The sequence below is a fragment of the Sardina pilchardus genome, chromosome 12 (genome assembly GCF_963854185.1).
Source record: "Sardina pilchardus chromosome 12, fSarPil1.1, whole genome shotgun sequence".
In the NCBI taxonomy this organism is placed as follows: Eukaryota; Metazoa; Chordata; class Actinopteri; order Clupeiformes; family Clupeidae; genus Sardina; species Sardina pilchardus.
The window spans coordinates 22,091,925-22,110,678 of NC_085005.1; the positions used below are offsets into that span (position 1 = coordinate 22,091,925).

Here is an 18,754-nt window from a genome sequence, read left to right on the forward strand (position 1 = left end):
GCACTCTCTGAGTAGGCTACCCCTCTAGTTATACTGAGTGCTTATTGAATAGTGGCTGAAATAAAGCTGTCACAAAGAGCTATGGTCTCAGAATCGTAACTCTGATTTACAGTACATCTGTTTTCAAGTGCCTTACCTTCCTCTTGATCTGGTCACTTTGCTAGCATTCCATGTAGCCTAGTGCTTCCCATCTATTCCGTGTCTGTTGTTGAGCAATAGAATAGCGCCCCCATGTGGTCATCATCTAGTAGGGACTGAAGAGTGCTGGTAGACGAGAAAAGCATGACACTGACTTGGCCAACAGCTTGATTTTATACCTCCTATTATATACTTCGATGTGATACATGTGTGTTTGGGATATTGGATGAAACAGCAACAGAAATCAGGAATATTTTGATACTCAGAAATGGTGTGTTTCAAGCACATCCTATTAGCACAGGGGGTGCTGGAGGCATCTTCCTAGCCAGCTGATGCTCCGCAACTTGCAAGCTCCCCCCCACCATTCATTCAACCTTGACTTATCTAAAACAGTGTGCTGACACTCCCATAAAGTGTATTGCAACTGTTTGCACACATTTGGATAAATATTCAGACTTCCCAAAAGACATGAGTACAGTACAGGCTACACCTCCTAAGCAATAACCATTTCAGACAACAAAGATACCATGAAGGTCATTTTATTGGTGATTTCTAAAATGCTCAAAAAGACAGACGACAGAGGCTGCCATGTAAGGCGCCAATCTGCACATCGGGAGCACTTTAGGGACACTTCAACAAGGTATGGAGGAGTCGGCCTTGAACCCGCAGCCCGTAGTACAGTGATCTAGTTGAGGCAGCAAAGGCACTTGAAGAACCTTTGAGCAGAAAACAAGACATATTTACCAACATAATCATGCACACGCACACACACAAACACACACAGACAGACAGACAGACAGACAGACAGACATCTCTTTTCCCTGGTCATACTGTGACTACGAATCACTTCAAGACCCAGACTGAGACTAAGAACCCCTTACAGCCTCCACACATACATACACATGCACACACACACAGTCAACTCCAGGATAGGCTATATAATGTCCACCCCAGGTTACTAATGTCCACTCTACTATATAATGTCCACTGCAGGGACAGGCTACTATAAAATATCCTCAAGGAAAAAGTTAGCCCTCCAACACAAATACATTGACACACACGCGCACACACACACACATACACACTATCACACGTACACACACACACACACACACACCTCTTTAGACCCTTCTTCTTGGGTTTGATCTTTATGTCCTCTTCGCTCCTCTTCTCCTCCTCCAGATCCACTGGCCCTTCAGACTGAAATGAGACAGTCAGTCAAATATAACTCATCAAAATAAAAACTCATCAACATTGATCTTGTGTGTGTGTGTGTGTGTGTGTGTGTGTGTGTTCTGATGGAGCTCCAGTGAGCCTTGCACATGTGTATGTATGTGTGTGTGTGTGTGTGTGTGTGTGTGTGTGAGACTCACATTCTCTGTCCCGAGCAGCCTGTTGAGGGTGCTCTCCACCTCCTGCAACATCAGCTCCTGCTGTTTCCGGAAAATTCTCTCCAGGTCGTCCAGCTCTTCCAGGACCTGTCCGAGAATCAGCTCATCCCGTGCTGTCGCCTGGCGCTCCTTGATCTGTGCGTACTTTGCGCGCGTCCTCTCCAGGACGACCTGAGAATGGCAGGCGCTCTGTGCCACGTGGCACAGCTCCTTGTGCCCGGAGACTTCGCCGCCCGCTGCTGATGCTGCTGATTCTGTTGCTGCGGCGCTATCGGGTCGATGGAACCTGCCGCTCTTCGGCCTCGTCTTCACCAGGCCTTTGAGGACGTCGCCAAGGCGACGCAGCCACGTGGGCAGGCCCTCCAGCCGTCGTCCCTGCCGGTGGCGTTCGGCCCAGCGCTCCTCCTCACGGAGGCGCTTGCGGAGCTGCAGCTCGGCGGTCAGTTGGTCCTGCACCCCGTCCAGGTGAACCGTCACCTCCTGCTGCAAGCTGGCCATGTTGCTCTCCAGCACGTGCTCCAGCTCCGCCCAGGCCTCGGACAGGCCGCCACCGCTTACGGCCGCACTCGCTCCCCCAGAGCTGCTGACCAGCACAGGGGCGACCGGCTCAACACCTGCCCTGTGAGTGTTGGACAGGTGGACGTCATCCTCATCCAAGCTGACCAGGGTGAGGTCGCTCTCGGTCCTGTAGAGGGCTGGAACGCTCATATTGACCCAGTCGTGGTCAGTCGGGGTGCTGAAGAGGCGGTCCGTCCTCCGGCAAGAGGCCACCTGGGGGTCTTCCCAGCACTGCAGCACGGGACGGGCAGGACGAAGTGGAAGGTCATCCATATGCAGCTGCACGCACGCACACACACACACACACACACACACACACACACACACTCACATAGAATATTTCTCATTAGTGGGTTATCATGGGAAGGAATATAGAGTATTTCACAAGGTCACCCTATGCTTAGAAACAAACACCACATGTATAATGAAACACACACACACACACACACACAAACATCCACACAGGCATATACTACACACACACACACACACACACACACACACACACACAGGTATATACTGCACACACACACACACCTACCTGCCACAGAGAAACATAAAAAATATTTTTTTTGTTTTACCATGACTGGGGGAGAGACCAGAAGTCCAGAGTTCTGGAAAGCAGGGTCGGTCCTAAGGGTACTTACACACCTGCTCTCCTTAAGGTCCAACTCAAGCTAGACACACACACACACACACACACACACACACACACAATCACACACACACACACACACACACACACACACACACAAACACACACACACACTTAAGTCATGCCAACGTACATTTGAGTTTTCTTTTTTACACAGCCATGTGCTTATCTCTAGTACTGATATCTTCTACTCCCCTCTATTCTCCTCTCCTCTCCTCTAAACTCTAATCTCCTCTCTAACCTACTCTCCTCTACTCTGTGCTGGGCTCTCCTCACCTCACTGCAGCTGGACACATCGCTAAGGTAGCAGTCACCACAATTTCCTCTCTCAATTGTGATGGTGCTGGTGCTACTCTTGCGGCCATCCTTTTCAAAGTAAACACACACACATAAAGTATTCACACACACACACACACATACACACCTTAGTCACAGTAAACACGCAAATTTATCCCTCTGTCAGTCCAAAGATACAGACAGACAGCTGTCACTACAATCTGCGATAGAGCTCAACAAGGGGTCAGATAAAGGTCAGATAGGGTCAGAGAAAGGTCAGGTGGGGGTCAGATAGAGATCAAATTCGGTTGTTAAGTCCGATGTCACTGACCCAGCAGCTATTTTATGAAAAGACGTTTATTAGCGCAGCCAGACGGGTTTTGCTACTTGTAAACTTTGTCATATCCACCTTCGTTTTAGCGGTTTTAAAACAAAATCGCTAAACTTTAACAAAGTAATCACTGTAGCTATGCAGCCAGATGATATATGAATGGGTAACGTCCAGGCTTCCGCAAAAAATATAGATTTGATTAGGTTGAGGCAACAAGTCCGTATAAGATGACAATTTTCTTAAAGGCTAGTCAGAATAGTGGCAAATAATAGTTTATTTTACTGTCTATGGAGAATAACATGTGAGTTTGAAAGCTGTTGGACACGGAATACTATTTATCATCCCACTATTACTTAAAAACCGAATTGGGGTCATAGCCCCAGCCTACAGCAGTCTCACCTTAAAGAGGTTGGTGGAGGAGCAGGACAGGGCGCAGGCGGCCACAGATCCAGATGAGCCGCCACTGGTGCTGCTGCTGCTGCTGCTGCTGCTGGTCTCCTCCTCATCCTCAGTCTAAACAAACACACACACACACACATGTTAAACACACACATACACATTGATTGTAGTACCTACAGGTTCCAGAGATGTGTGTTTAGCCCTCATTGATATGTATTGTTAATCTTTGGGTAAGCCTGTCACATTCAGATGTCTCGTCTGCACTATGGGTCAGACTGTCCGTCTCTCGTACCTCAAAGAGGTCAAAGGCGTCTCCCAGGTCAATAGCCGGGTCGGTCCTCAGGGCAGGGATATTGCTCTCCTCAAGGTCCAACTTAAGTAAACACACGCACACACACACACACACACACACACACACAGACACACCCTTACAATAAGTCACAGAGCCTGGGCAACCTACATTGGAGTTGTCTTTTTTACGCAGCCATGTGCATATCTCTGATGAAGGACTCTACTCTACTTAACTCTATTCTACTCCCCTCTACTCTACTCTAGTCTACTCCTCTCCTAACCTCTCTACACTCTTCTCTCCTCACGTCTCCTCTACTCTCCTCTTTTCTCTTCTCTCCTTTGTTCTCCTCTCCTCTCTTCTCTCTCCTCTTCTCTCTAACCTACTCTACTCTGTGCTGGACTCTACTCACCTCACTGCAGCTGGACACATCGCTGAGTTTGCAGTCACCGCAGTTCTCTATATTAAAGGTGCTGCTGCTCTTCTGGTCATCCTCCTCATTCTACACACACACACACACACACACACACACACACACACACACACACACACACACACACACACACACACACACGCACGCACACTCTTACTGTAATTAACAACCTACATTGGAGTTTTCATTTACGTATGCTGGTGCTAATGTGGTTGTGGGTGTGTGTGTGTGTGTGTGTGTGTGTGTGTGTGTGTGTGTGTGTGTGTGTGTGTGTGTGTGTGCGTGTGCGTGTGCGTGTGTGTCTAACAGACCGGCCTGTAGGATATACTCACAGCCAGTTGAGTTGGGATGGAACGGACCTAAACAATGGAGTACATTTGTGTTTCATTAGTTTATGGTTATGGTTATAACTATTTGGCAGACGCCAAATGAAAATAAGCAATGAATAGGAGAATAGCAAACAAACAATTAAGTCATCCAATCAATCATATAATAACAATAACTATGACATGGTAGCAATAATAACATAACAATATAACAAAACAATAATTACAATCATACCTTTGCCCATGAAAGGTTTTGATCCATTTGCTCATTAACCTGTGGGTCAAGTGGATTTATTTTGTTAGAAGTGAACTGCAATGAATATGCAATGCATAGACATAGTACACATATCTATGATGCAATAATGATTACGTCATAATTTGTTACCATGGAATCAAATGGCTACGTAGGCTACATCTCTGGGGTTAAAGCAAAGATCCTTAAAGCGAGCGTTTTGGGGAGTTAATCTGGCCATGAAAAAAAAAACATGATGAAAGCCACTAAAATACTCCCTTAAAACATAGCACCTACACACATAGCCTAAGTGATGGTAGGCTACAGTAAAGCCAGGCGCCCACCGGACACGCCGTTCAGCGGTGTTCGGCGGTCTGGACTTGACGCGCAGGATTTAGTTTTCTATATCTGTGCGGCTGCTGCGCGGCAGACGTTTCCAGTGGGCTGGGCTTTGCTCCATTGAAAGGGAGTTCTGTCCCTTCTAGGCCACACCGCTATTTACCATCTCCGAGCAGGCTGGCTAGCCCACAACAAGTGCAAAAAGACTACTTACCTTAATTGGCTCACGGATTGAAGCGTTATTTTAAAACTGTTCTGATAAGAAGAACCTACTTCTAGGCCTTCTTACAAAGTAACGGCAGAAAAACAGAACGCGACTGCTCTCTGCGGCACTGAATCAGAATGAGTAGATGTAGACCACTCAAACGTGAACTTCACTGCTTAATCATGACGCAACAATACACGATAAAAGGTGAAGGCAAACTCGATCAAACACGTGTAGCCTGGTTAGCAAACGTTCTTGTCCAAAACTACTTAAAGGCCTACAATCAATAAACATTATTCCAACATTAAAATGGACCGTTTACACTAGCCTGGTTATATGGGCAGACAAATAAACAAAGAAAATAAAACAATTATTGTAACACAATAATTGCTTAAGCCTACACAATAAAGCCGAAGGCTTGTAGGCTACCAAAGCCCCAATTAACTAATAATAAGCCCCAACCTAAAACGTCTTGCAGGGTTACATATTTTAAACACTGTATAACCATAGCTTGTTTGCAATTCTGTAACACACTACGATTTCTTACATAATACACTTTGTTAAAAAGTGAAAGCTTCTGCTATCATCGACAAAGACTTCTATTTCAAATACATCTGGGGCCGGTTGCACAAAGCACCTTAAGTTTGTTCCTTAAGTATCAACCTTAAAGGGATAGTTCGGGTTTTAAGACACGAAGTTATATGGGTTCCCTGTCAGCAACGTTGTGCATCAGCACTGACTTACCCCCCGACAGCGTCCTGTGAGCCGAGATCCAGCCGGTTTTTGATCGTTTTTGATGCTGAATAAAGTAGTCCGGCAAGTTTCTGGGGTCACGAAAGTAAAGTGTTTTTCTTCTCAAAACCATATGCGTTCAACAGAGTGATATATTTGCACCACAAAAACGTTGTCCAGCTGTCAGTAGCGCGCAGTGATAGGAATCGCGAAAAATAAGTAAGTGATAACGAGGTTTGAATTTTTCCTGGACAACGTTTTTGTGGTGCAAATATATCACTCTTTTGAACGCATATGGTTTTGAGAAGAAAAACACTTTACTTTCGTGACCCCAGAAACTTGCCGGACTACTTTCTTCAGCATCAAAAACCGGCTGGATCTCGGCTCACAGAACGCTGTTGCGGGGTAAGTCAGTGCTGATGCACAACGTTGCTGACAGGGAACCCATGTAACTTTGTGTCTTAAAACCCGAACTATCCCTTTAAGGCTTAATTTCTCCTTAGGTAAGGAATTTATTTAAGGGCGTTGCACAAAATTTCTTAAGTGGTAGGCTATCCTTAGGTAAGGAACTGGGTGATTCCGCGAAATCGGTGCCTTTTCAACTTTATTTTTTTTTTTTAAATAAAGTTGTTCCGAACTATTTTTTTCAATACCCATTCATTTAAGACATCTTCATAATACAAAAAAAATATGTGGGGGCAACTCAAGCTATACCATTTACCATTTTATGACTGTTTATTTATTTCATTATTAATGTATTTATTAATAAAGTTATTTTTAGGTTTTTATTATTATCTTTTTTTTTTAAATTAGGCTCTAATGCCTTTGTCCATATGCTTTTGTCTGCTATTACTGATTGGTTTTATTTATGTAAAGCACTTTTAATGACCTTTGTGTATGAAATGCGCTATATAAATAAACTTGACTTGACTTAACACAAGTGGTCAATGTCAATGTTAATTTATTTGTATACTTTAGAAATACAACAGTTGACCAAAATGGTGTAAAACAAACAATCAGACAAACAAGAAACATACATAAGACAAAAGAGGCTATGGAGCGGCATAGTCACCACCTTGACCCCCATATGAACTTCAGTCACGTCCTGTTCTTAAAGGGTCACTGCACCCTAAAATAGGTTTTCTGAGCTGTTGATTGATTGAAAATACTTGTAAGTGGTGAACTGTACTATTACCAGGGTTAATATTGACAAAAATCGTGTTTCTCGACAAAAGTAACATTTCGTCTGATTTTGTATTGGAGATATTGCTCTCTCGCGCATACTACCGTTTGAAAACATGCCATGGCATGTTGGTCCAAAATACTATTGGAATGCTGACGTTGTCCTGCACTTCTAGTCCGACACTACGTCACCGGGTCGTTACAAATTAGGACTGAAACGCCCCAACACCTGCTGCCCTGATTAGCCTACCTGTGATAAGCCATGTCTGCAGCACTCATTCCCAGATTGACACGAAATCACCATGGTTGATTGGTTGCAGCAGTGCTGCACTCTATCTCCAAATTTCAGAACGTCTCGCCCATTTTCAAAGCCGTTTTCAGAAATGTGAAGTGGGTGGAGTTATGGGGTGAAGTGACTCTAACTCCACCCACTTCACATTTCTGAAAACGGCTTTGAAAATGGGCGAGACGTTCTGAAATTTGGAGAGAGAGTGCAGCACTGCTGCAACCAATCAACCATGGTGATTTCGTGTCAATCTGGGAATGAGTGCTGCAGACATGGCTTATCACAGGTAGGCTAATCAGGGCAGCAGGTGTTGGGGCGTTTCAGTCCTAATTTGTAACGACCCCGGTGACGTAGTGTCGGACTAGAAGTGCAGGACAACGTCAGCATTCCAATAGTATTTTGGACCAACATGCCATGGCATGTTTTCAAACGGTAGTATGCGCGAGAGAGCAATATCTCCAATACAAAATCAGACGAAATGTTACTTTTGTCGAGTAACACGATTTTTGTCAATATTAACCCTGGTAATAGTACAGTTCACCACTTATAAGTATTTTCAATCAATCAACAGCTAAAAAAAAATATTTTAGGGTGCAGTGACCCTTTAATCCATAGGGTTTAATATGATGTCGATCCACTCTTTGTAGCCTATTACAGCTTCAACTCTTCTTGCTTTCCACAAGGTTAAGGAGTGTGTGACCGGTTTTTGACCGGTCTTTCAGAAGCACATTTGTGAGATCACACACTGATGTTCTGGCTCACAGTCTCCGTTCTAATTAATCTCAGAGGTGTTCTGTTGGGTTGAGGTCAGGACATCCATGTCCCTATGGACCTTACTTTGTGCACTGGTGCATAGTCATGTTGGAACAGGAAGTGGCCATCCTCAAACTGTTCCCACAAAGTTGGGAGCATGGAATTGTCCAAAATCCCTGTCACTGGAACTAAGGGACCAAGCCCTGTAGGTACAATTCACTGCACAGCACTCTTTCTGCGGAATTTAAAGGGATATTCCGCCATTTTTGGAAATACGCTCATTTTCCACCTTCCCTCGAGCAAAACAATCGATATTTACCTTGTTCCCGTTCATCCAGCCATTCTGTGAGTCTGGCGATACAACTTTTAGCTTCAGCCTAGCATAGATCATTGAATCGGATTAGACCATTAGCTTCTCGCCTGCTAGCTTCATGTTTAAAAGTGACTAAGATTTCTGGTATTTTTCCCATTTAAAACGTGTCTCCTCTCAAGTTAGAAAGTGCAATAAGACCAACTGAAAATGAAACCTGGCGTTTTTCTAGGCTGATTTGACATGGAACTACACTCTCATCTGGCGTAATAATTAAGGCAACTTGCAGCTACTGGCACTACTACTGCTTGTTGTCTATGGGGACTATTTTCAGATGCTGCGTAAGATATCACTGCGCCTATGGTACGTTTGCAAGTTGCCTTGATTATTACGCCAGATGAGAGTGTAGTTCCATGTCAAATCAGCCTAGAAAAACGGCAGGTTTCATTTTCAGTTGGTCTTATTGCACTTTCTAACTTGAGAGGAGACACGTTTTAAATGGGAAAAATACCAGAAATCTTAGTCACTTTTAAACATGAAGCTAGCAGGCGAGAAGCTAATGGTCTAATCCGATTCAATGATCTATGCTAGGCTGAAGCTAAAAGTTGTATCGCCAGACTCACAGAATGGCTGGATGAACGGTAACAAGGTAAATATCGATTGTTTTGCTCGATGGGAGGTGGAAAATGAGCGTATTTCCAAAAATAGCGGAATATCCCTTTAAACACAAAAGCTGCTTTACACTCAATTTCCACATTTCCAAGCACACTTATAGCAAAATTATACACGTAGCCTAGCTAGCGTAGCAGTCATATAGGGGTTGTCAAAGAAGATATATGCATATAAACGGCACAAATAGGAGATACAGGACAGTTGACAAGCGTCATTTATTTTTGAGGAGAGCACGAGCAGAACTGAACGGCGGTCATATTGTGTACCGCTATGCGGTGCATCTAGTTTTTGGTAGTTCTCCTTTAATGTAAGATAGAGATGTCAAGCTAGACAGAGAGAGAGAGAGAGAGAGAGAGAATGCATTTAATAGCTCAGTATACAGAAATTATCTTCAATGGCGTCATTCAATATACGTATATCAAGTCATTACCAAATCACTCAACTCATGGAAAATTCATGATCATAATTACGTTTAGTTCCCGGTATCTCCCGAGAGAGCTAAGCATCACGGCGCTATCTGTGCACCATTTCAAATTCCTACCAGGTTTGCATGGGCATAGCCAGAGCTCAGCTTCTGCAGCAAGGGAGGAGAACTCTCAGCACACTTCAGCACACAGAAGGCATTGATGCCAGACAGGCTGCTCAAGCAGAAGAAGTGATTTTCCACCGCATCTCCCAGACCAGCTGACTGTAAAGCCTCCTTTTTTCCACAGTGTGCCTAAATATGACTTCAGTAACAAAATCCTAGCCATGCCCTGACAAGGCCTACTTGCCAAACTGGTAGATGAAATGGCAAGCCAATGGACTATTGACAGGAAGGCTTTTTGAAACGTGTGGTAAGTTTTATATTGTTTGCCATTGCTATGTATATGTTTAATCTTTTGCAGCCAACAAATGTGCATGTAAGGGCCTAACTTTGTTGTGTGCCATATTGTTGAGTGTTTATTTTGAACAAGAGCAATATTTGGGTAACCAAGTACCGCTATTTCCTCTTGGTATATGGAGATTTGTATGGCAGAGTGGGAGAAGGAACAAATAAAATGTTCAGACATTTTGTTTCATCTAAGAATATAATAAAGAGCCTCTTTGTTCTCACACATGCTCACATTTGCTGCAAAATTTCTCATCTAAGGAGGCAATTCCTTGCCCATCCGCTTCACAGAATCTTTGTTGTTGGATTTTGAAACTAATTAACCTAGCGTATCATTTCTTATTAAGGGGTGTTTCATGCTCATAATGTTTCCATTGTGCAAAGAGATTCATATACAACACATGCATAGGCAGTGGGTCTGATGTTATACAAATGTGGAGATAATGTCCCCATTACTTCTTTCACTGAAACATCAGTCGGTAATAACCTTACCACAGCTCTCTCTTTATTCAACCTCCTTGCAACATCCACAAAATAAGTGTTATTCTTCGCAGGATATACTGTATAAGGAACTGCAATTTTGCTGACGGGCTTTTGTGTGCTGTGTCTATTAGGCCTACCGGCTTTATAGACTAACTCACTGGCTTAAACAGTGAAACTGTCTCTTGGCTCTCATCATTACTGTGGCCCTATACAAACAACACATGGTGGTTCATATAATTGCAGGCTAACATCTCTTGTCGCTATCCCTTCATAACAATATATGTTCTTAGTGAATATGTTTCTTATAAGCTTTGTTAAAAATGGCTGTTTCTATGGATGTTGCTCTTGAGTGAACCATGAAGGCCTTGTGGAAGTTCTTCCCATGAACTGACTCAATCATTTGTCATATAGGGTTCTTCTCAACCCTCTCTCCTTGGTCCTCCGGCTCGTGTCCTGGAATTCATTCAAAGCCCGGCAACGTCGTGGACATCTCATTCATCTAATTTCAACCAGAGGAGGCAAGACCGAGGAGAGAGGAAGGAGGTGGAAGGCTCTACACGCGAGGAAACACAAGAGTATCCTATAGAGGCGTATTAAGTCAGATTTGTGTGATCATTGGTCCAAGATGCCAAGGTAAACAGTTCCCTCCCACGTCTGGCAACTTTCAGTTTCACACATACAGTATACTGTACACACATGCACGTGATGTCGACGCAGCAGTAGCATTCTTAGAGGGGTACTCGACCAATGTTCGAAAAAGGGAAAAAAGCTTCTGGGTGGAAAAAAACCATCCCTTTAAGGATATTGTGTTTTGATATAATTCAAAGTGATTACCACTTTATTTTATTATATTTCTTTATGTTCATTTTTATGTCTTTATTTTAGTCTTCATGAAAAAAAATCTTGGAGACTCCTGGACGTACCACCAGTGATACCCATACCACAATTTGAGACCCACTGCCCTAGGAGACATGGCTTAATGAGAAATGGGATTGGGCATTATACGTAGGCTATCATACAGATTGAGTCTTCTCCACCTTTCAGAATGTAGTGGCAGAATCTCATGTGATTCAAATGCACCCAACCCAGGGCACTAGAGCACTTAGTGGACCACTTCTCAACCAGCCCTTTGACACCTTTTGAGTCGATGCCTCAGAAGTCAACTGCGAACAAGAACATCAAAGCAAGAGCAGCAGTAGCAGCAGCAGCAGCAGCAGCAGCAGTGTCAACAAACAACAGCAGCTCCATAGGATCTACATATGCCTAATTAATGGGCTGGCACATTATCCACACATATCTGAAATGCAAATGTTGTCTTAGCCTTCATAGCTGACTCGTCTATGAACAGAGGAGAAAAACACAAGAAAAAGTCTTCATCGTGGTCTCAAAACACTGCAACCCGTATCTCTGTACAAGTGTGTGTGTGTGTGTGTGTGTGTGTGTGTGTGTGTGTGTGTGTGTGTGTGCATGTGCATGTGTGTGCATGTGTGTGTGAGCAGCAGAGGCAGAGAGTACTAGCATGGGAGGATTCTCGGGGGCTGTGCCCTTTCTACTTTATTGGAGGATCATAAATCGTGCACTGCACAGCACCATTTTCTTCTGTGTCGAGCCAAAATGTTTTAACTTAGTCATTCATGCTCAATTTACCGGGTTAATCATCCAAAGTGGCACATTACACTGTCAGAGGGATCGAAGGAATGTTTCATACAAACCACCAGGGGACAGTGTTGCACCATTCACAAAGGGAGCATTACCCATTGCAGGGCCACTCAGTGTAAGCTCAGTCAGTGTGAGCCAACTTTACACTGCAGGCAAATATGCTTGTGACTGTAACACATTCACACACAGTGCGTGACTAACAGACATCTCCTCCCTCACACATGTATGTCACATGCATGGATACACACACACACACACACACACACACACACACACACACACACACACACATATACACACACACACACACACACACACACACACACACATAAAATGTGTATCCTCTATATAGTCTCTCTCTCTTTCTCTCTCTCTCTCTCTCTCGCCTAGCCATCTACAGTACTGTGTTTGAGTATGCTCTCTACTCCGACTCACAACACTGAGATGAGCAGTACTGAAACATGAGCATACTCAAACACAGTAGGTGAGAAAGAGAGAGAAACAGAGAGAGAAATGGAGGGAAAGAGAGACAGAGAGAGAGAGAGAGAGAGAGAGAGAGAGAAGAAGAAGAAGAAGAAGCTAGCGAGAGAAGGACACACGCGGACGCATGCGCTAATTCAATAAGGACGCCCATCCACTCTGTCCAAACAGCTCGGGCTCTCCTGCTGTGCCTCTCCTGATAGAGCCAGCCACAAGACACGCATAATGGAGATTTAATTAAATAATAATAATAAAAAAAAGAGAGCCAAAGCCGTTACAGCGAGTTACGCTCAGCAAGCGAGCCCCTGTCGCGCTCAAAAGATTTCATGCCACTGTGGGCCGGCTGTAGCCTTGGCCCTCCCTGCAACGTCGGCCAGCGCTCGTTCTGTGCTTTGGTTCTGAGGCCGCCGTGCTTCAGAGAGGAATGGCAGCCGCGCCTCAGCACTTAAGGGCTGGAACTGAGCAAGTTTGTGATCATTGGCGAGCGTTTGTGATGTGATGAGTGCGGCGGCGGCTTCATTACCGGTGACAGTTGTTCTCAGAGAGGCGATGGCTGTAGCGGCGGAGTTGTTCAAACGCGCGGCGCCGCGTGGAAGATCGATATTTGGGAAATGATGAGGGGAATGTGACTCTGGAATGATCCATTTGTCAGCTCTGTGTCTGTTTTATTCTCCTCTTCCCATCTCTCTCTCTCTCTCACTCTCTCTCATCCTCTCTCTCTCTCTCTTTCTCTCTTCTGTTTTTATTCCTCTCCCTCTCCTGGGCACTCACTCTTTCTCTCCCTTCCTATTTTTCTCAATGTTCCTTTTTCTCTTTTTCTATACAACATCTCTCCTCCACACTTGTTTCTCCATGTCCCTTCTCTACTGCTCCCCCCCCCCCCCTTTGAATGGCTCCTCTTTCTACCTGTTCCCTCGCCCTCTTTCTACCTGTTCCTTCCCTGACCGAGTGTCCCTCGCGCCTTTTTAGAGAGTCCCTCAACAGCGCCGTCAATACCGAGTGGGAGCCGGTCCAGGGCGCATTGATTACCTGCCTTTGACCATAGGACAGAGTGAAAGAGAGTCGCCACACGTAGCCGAGAGACAAAGGGGAGAGAACAGAAGCACCGGGGTGTCGCCGCCAGGCCAGGGTATCACTCTGTATATTTTTGTGCCCGTGTTTTTTTTTTCTTCCATTTCCTTCCTTTCTCTCCGACCTTATTGAGATGCAAGAGCAGTGTGATGGCTGAATTAAGAGAGGACCGTCAGGGGGGAGTGGTCGTAAAGATGGCAAACCCTGAGAAGCACCTATTCCTCCCTTTTCACCTGTATAGAGCTGAGAAATGCAACTGACCATCTTGTCATGCACCATCGAGGCCCTGTCCACATGAGACCGAAAGGTTTTGAAAACAATGTTTGAAAACAATAGTTTTCTTAGTGTTTTCAAAATGTTTTGTGCCTGGAGATGTCAACACTAAGTTAAAGTAAAGTAAAGTAAAGTAAACTTCACCTTAACACTAAGCAGAATCAAATGAATGTCTCTTAGTCCCCATATCTTACATGCACCATTGTTGAACAGCCAGTGTCTTTTAATTTAACAACCCATTCTTTGTTCAAACAAACTTGCAGAGCTGTATTGAAAGTTAAACTTTTTTAATCAGTTTAACTCCTCAGTCAGAGGCAAGCCATTCCGTTCCACCGAGAGAGAGAGAGAGAATGATCACTCCGGAAAGTTCTGTGGCTACTTATCTGGACAGTTACCGTAGAAACTGATGGATTCCCCCCCTGCACTGCTCTCCATTGTAACTGCCCAACAGCTACAGCTGCGAAGTGCAGTACAGAGCGGTTGAATGGAGTTTGGTCGTTGCCTGGTAATTGTCTTTGGCCTTAAATCTCTGACTGGAGAGAGTGTGTTGTTTGAGGAGGAGTGTAAATAACTCCCAGTGTATTGATGGCAAGAGGAGGAAGGGGAGGAGAGTGGACAGGTCAGTTGTGGACGTGTAATGTCACAGCCGACGAGGACATTAATTAGTGAGTACTGCGCTTACCACAATTACTACACTCTCAAAGTTCAAACAACATTCAAGCTATTTTTGCCACTTCAAATCATCATAAGTTATACTTTTTAGTTCATTCAGGAAGGAGTTTTGTGTCTCCATGTGTGTTTGGAGAGTGTGAGAAAGTGTGTGTGTGTGTGTGTGTGTGTATAGGCTATGTGTGCGTATATGTTTTTTATACCATCTTCATTATCATCATCATAAATATCATAAAATATCATCGTCATTCTCCTTCTCTCTCTCTCCTCTGGAGAGGCCTAAGTAACACACACTAAATAATTCAGCTGTTCTATAAGTAGCCGTGGCATGTTCCACTCGCCCTTGTTTTGCGGCGGCGGCGGCGGCGGAGCCTCGACGGCACGCATGGGAGCGTTCGGCCGGCCCCTCAGGGAGGCCGAGGGTACTGGCCGGCCGCTCGTAACGGGCCGAAGGACATCAGTAGCGCTCACGAGGCGGTCATGTTTAAGTCATGACTACATGCAACTGACTAACAGCCGCGGGCAATTACCTACCTACCCCACTGAGAGAATGGGAGGGAGTAAAAGACAGAGAGAGAGAGAGAGAGAGAGAGAGAGAGAGAGAGAGAGAGAGAGAGAGAGAGAGAGAGAGAGAGAGAGAGAGAGAGAGAGAGAGAGAGAGAGAGTGTAAGGGAAGGAAAAAGAGAGAAAAAAGAAACCCACACTCGGTTGACTTGGTAAATAATGCAGTTTCTCTTCCCGGGTCGTTACATTTATCATTCACAGTGGGAATTCCTATGCTGCACGAGTGCTGCCATCTCACCTGAGGCCTGTGAATTAAGCCTGAGACTACATTCATCATTAAATCCCCACTGTCAGTCACCCATGCATGCCTATGCATGATTAGCCATCCTACAGGACAGGGCCTCCACCCTATATATGCCTAACCTCCTTATTCACTTAACCCATTATTAGATATCATTGCGATAACCTTCAGTTGATATTGAGAGCTAACGCGTAATAAAATCATTGCTTCAGTTGATATAATATTGAATTAAATTCAGAGAGTTATGTAAATATTATTATGTCAACAGATGTTTATGGAAAATGAGTGTGGTATGCTGTGTTGGTGGAAACAACTGTGAGGTATGTTTTCACAGCACTAATTGGAAATGGAAATGAGATGAGAGTGTGAGATGTATAGACACGAGAGAGAGAGAGAGAGAGAGAGAGAGAGAGAGAGAGAGAGAGAGAGAGAGAGAGAGAGAGAGAGAGAGAGAGAGAGAGAGAGAGAGAGAGAGAGAACTGCACCCACTAAATGAAAGAGAAGTGAGATCATGGGAGATGCATCCCCCCCCTGCAGCGTACAAGATAATTAAATGATCTGATTTGATGGATGTGGACGGCAGTACGTTAGGGCGTTTTGTCGTGACAAATGAAAAATAATTGAGAATGTTATTTGCCGTCAGTGAAGGGGGGGGGGGGGGGTGGGGGTGGGGGGGGGCTTTTGATGGGCTTGGAGATGTTGTCACGGTGACGGTGGATTGCCCACAGTACCTATGGAGAGGGCAAGGATGATCCTCCTCATGAGGCTCGATGTCTGTCCCTGCAGGGACACTCTGCAGGCGGTGGAAAACGGATTGCTTTGATAGATAGATCATGTGGGAATTAGTCACTTGCTCTCTGTAATGCTTTCTTTGTGGCCTGGCGAGCTGCTCCATTGACCTTAACCAGAGTTTAATTAAACGGAGTGGAGGAACTGAGCTTTGTTGGTGAGTTTTCTATTTTCTGTTTTTCCTTTTCTTTTTTTCTCTTTTTTTCAATCAAAATGATTAGAATTGAGCTTGGATTAGTTCATTAGCACAACACGAAAACCACGAGAGAGCGGCTTAAAGGGCGAAAAACTCACACTCCGATTCATCACATATTCTGTGTCATAAAATCACTTCAACACTGAATGCCAGTGATTTTTTCTGTCGCTTTCGTAATGGGATTCAGCACTCAACTCCGAAGTCTCTTACAGTGTTAGGAATCCAGCACGTTGGCACGGAATCTGTGAAAAGGCCAGTCAGTCAGACTGGGGGAACTTCATCAGCTGGAGGTCTAGGGGGAAGGAAAGGAGAGGAACTCTTGTAGTCTGTCGCCAAGAAAGGAGATTAACGATGGGATAAAGATGAAGCATGTGTGTGTGTGTGTGTGTGTGTGTGTGTGTGTGTGTGTGTGTGTGTGTGTGTGTGTGTGTGTGTGTGTGTGTGTGTGTGTGTGTGTGTGTGTATGTGTGTGTGTGTGTGTGTGTGTGTGTGTGTGTGTGTGTGTGTGTCTGTGCGTGTATGTGTGTGTGTGTGTGTGTGCCTGTGCGTGTATGTGTGTGTGTCTGTGTGTGTGTGTGTGTGTGTGTGTGTGTGTGTGTGTGTGTGTGTGTGTGTGAGAGAGTGTGTTTGTGTGTGATGGGATGGAAACCACAGGGTGGATGGATGTAGAAAGGTATGGAGCTACTGAAGCGATCCAACAGATCATCTCTCAGAGGTGTGAGTTCAGAAAACACACTCCACATGCAGCCAATTAGACCAGTTCAATTAAGCGGCGGAGAGAGAGAGAGGGTCCAGGAAGCATCGATTACCCGCCTTTGATAATGCTCGGGCCAGGCGAGGTCACGTCACTCAACCGTGATTCAAACACCTGACCGGTCACCTGACTCGTGGCATCCACCAATCCCGGCAAAGATGCCAGGGTATATAGCCTTTTCAGAGTCCTTTGGCTGTGTTTGTTTTGTATGTCAGCGTGGGGGGGGGGGATTTAAAGGCCAGCCTTCATCCTCCCAATCTCTACCCCTGTAGTAGTTCATCTGCTTGTGTTTGCATACTTGCGCAAGATGCCTGACCACCACAAGGTCACAGGTTCAGTTCCCAAGGGCGTACACAGCCTGATGCACTGTACTGTATACATAAACATCCATTTAATTTCAATGCAAACATTTAATGCAAACATTTTTTTGCTGGAAGTCTCTGTGCAGTGAAGGAAATGAATGAATGTTTAATCATTCATCTCTGAATTAATTGTCTACTATGCATTGAATGTAAATGTTCAGTTAGACCTTATTATTCTTTTCATGTTTTTTTTTTGTGTTAACTGTTTTTATCTTCTTTCTAATTTGACCTCCACCCTCTGCTCTGCTCTGCTTAATTGCAAGGACAAGCAGGGCATTTTACCCATAGCAGGGGTATTGCACTGCATACTACTTCACATTGTCCATAGACATGCAAGTGGTCCAGTCTGAATTGCAATCTCTGTCTTTTTTTCTGTTATTACAATCTTTTCTTGGTTTTTCCTTCACATGAGGGGTTCAATTCTCTCACTCTTGAGACATTTCCACAGAAGAATCCGTTTAACTGACCTTTCCCAAACAAAAGCTGATGGTATAGGCAGAGTTATGATAGCTCCTTCTGCTTGACGAGGGAGGGGAGTCTGGATATATCTGGTTATGTGTGTCTGAAGACAATTCCAAGGGCATCAATGGAAAGGTAGAAGAGCTTTTATTTTAGTCCGTCTCAAATGCCAAAAGTTGATTCCCCCCTCTGCTTTTTTTTACAGCAAAACACATTATGAGGCTTCACTCTCTGTGATTTTGCAGTTGAACATTATATGTTTTCTTTTTGAGCATGCAATTGGAAATCTTTAGCTTTAACGGCATAAACCTGTCTTCAGCGATATGTGTTTGAAGGCAATGTTTAATGCTAAAATAAAAGTCAATTCTATTGAAGC

At 44.5% G+C, this 18,754-nt stretch overlaps 1 protein-coding gene across 1 annotated transcript; it reads right to left on the reverse strand.

The window, feature by feature from the left end:
- Nucleotides 1-755: 755 nt before the first annotated feature.
- On the reverse strand, nt 756-5,059 carry LOC134097395 (uncharacterized). The gene is made up of 8 exons (XM_062550276.1): nt 5,032-5,059; nt 4,803-4,829; nt 4,450-4,539; nt 4,041-4,121; nt 3,749-3,862; nt 1,512-2,318; nt 1,256-1,338; nt 756-854 (listed from the first exon to the last, which is right to left on the reverse strand). The coding sequence occupies exons 1-8, from the start codon at nt 5,056-5,058 to the stop codon at nt 824-826; spliced, it is 1,260 nt and encodes a 419-aa protein (XP_062406260.1). The 5' UTR covers nt 5,059; the 3' UTR covers nt 756-823.
- Nucleotides 5,060-18,754: the final 13,695 nt, after the last annotated feature.

What these genes read in the sequence shown, in the direction of transcription:
- LOC134097395 (XM_062550276.1), bottom strand. Translation starts at nt 5,058, where the DNA reads ATGGATCAAAACCTTTCATGGGCAAAG. An exon ending in AAAACCTTTCATGGGCAAAG is followed by an intron (nt 4,830 to 5,031) that starts GTATGATTGTAA and finishes TCCATTGTTTAG; the next exon opens with GTCCGTTCCATCCCAACTCA. An exon ending in GGCTGCTCGGGACAGAGAAT is followed by an intron (nt 1,339 to 1,511) that starts GTGAGTCTCACA and finishes GTCTCATTTCAG; the next exon opens with TCTGAAGGGCCAGTGGATCT.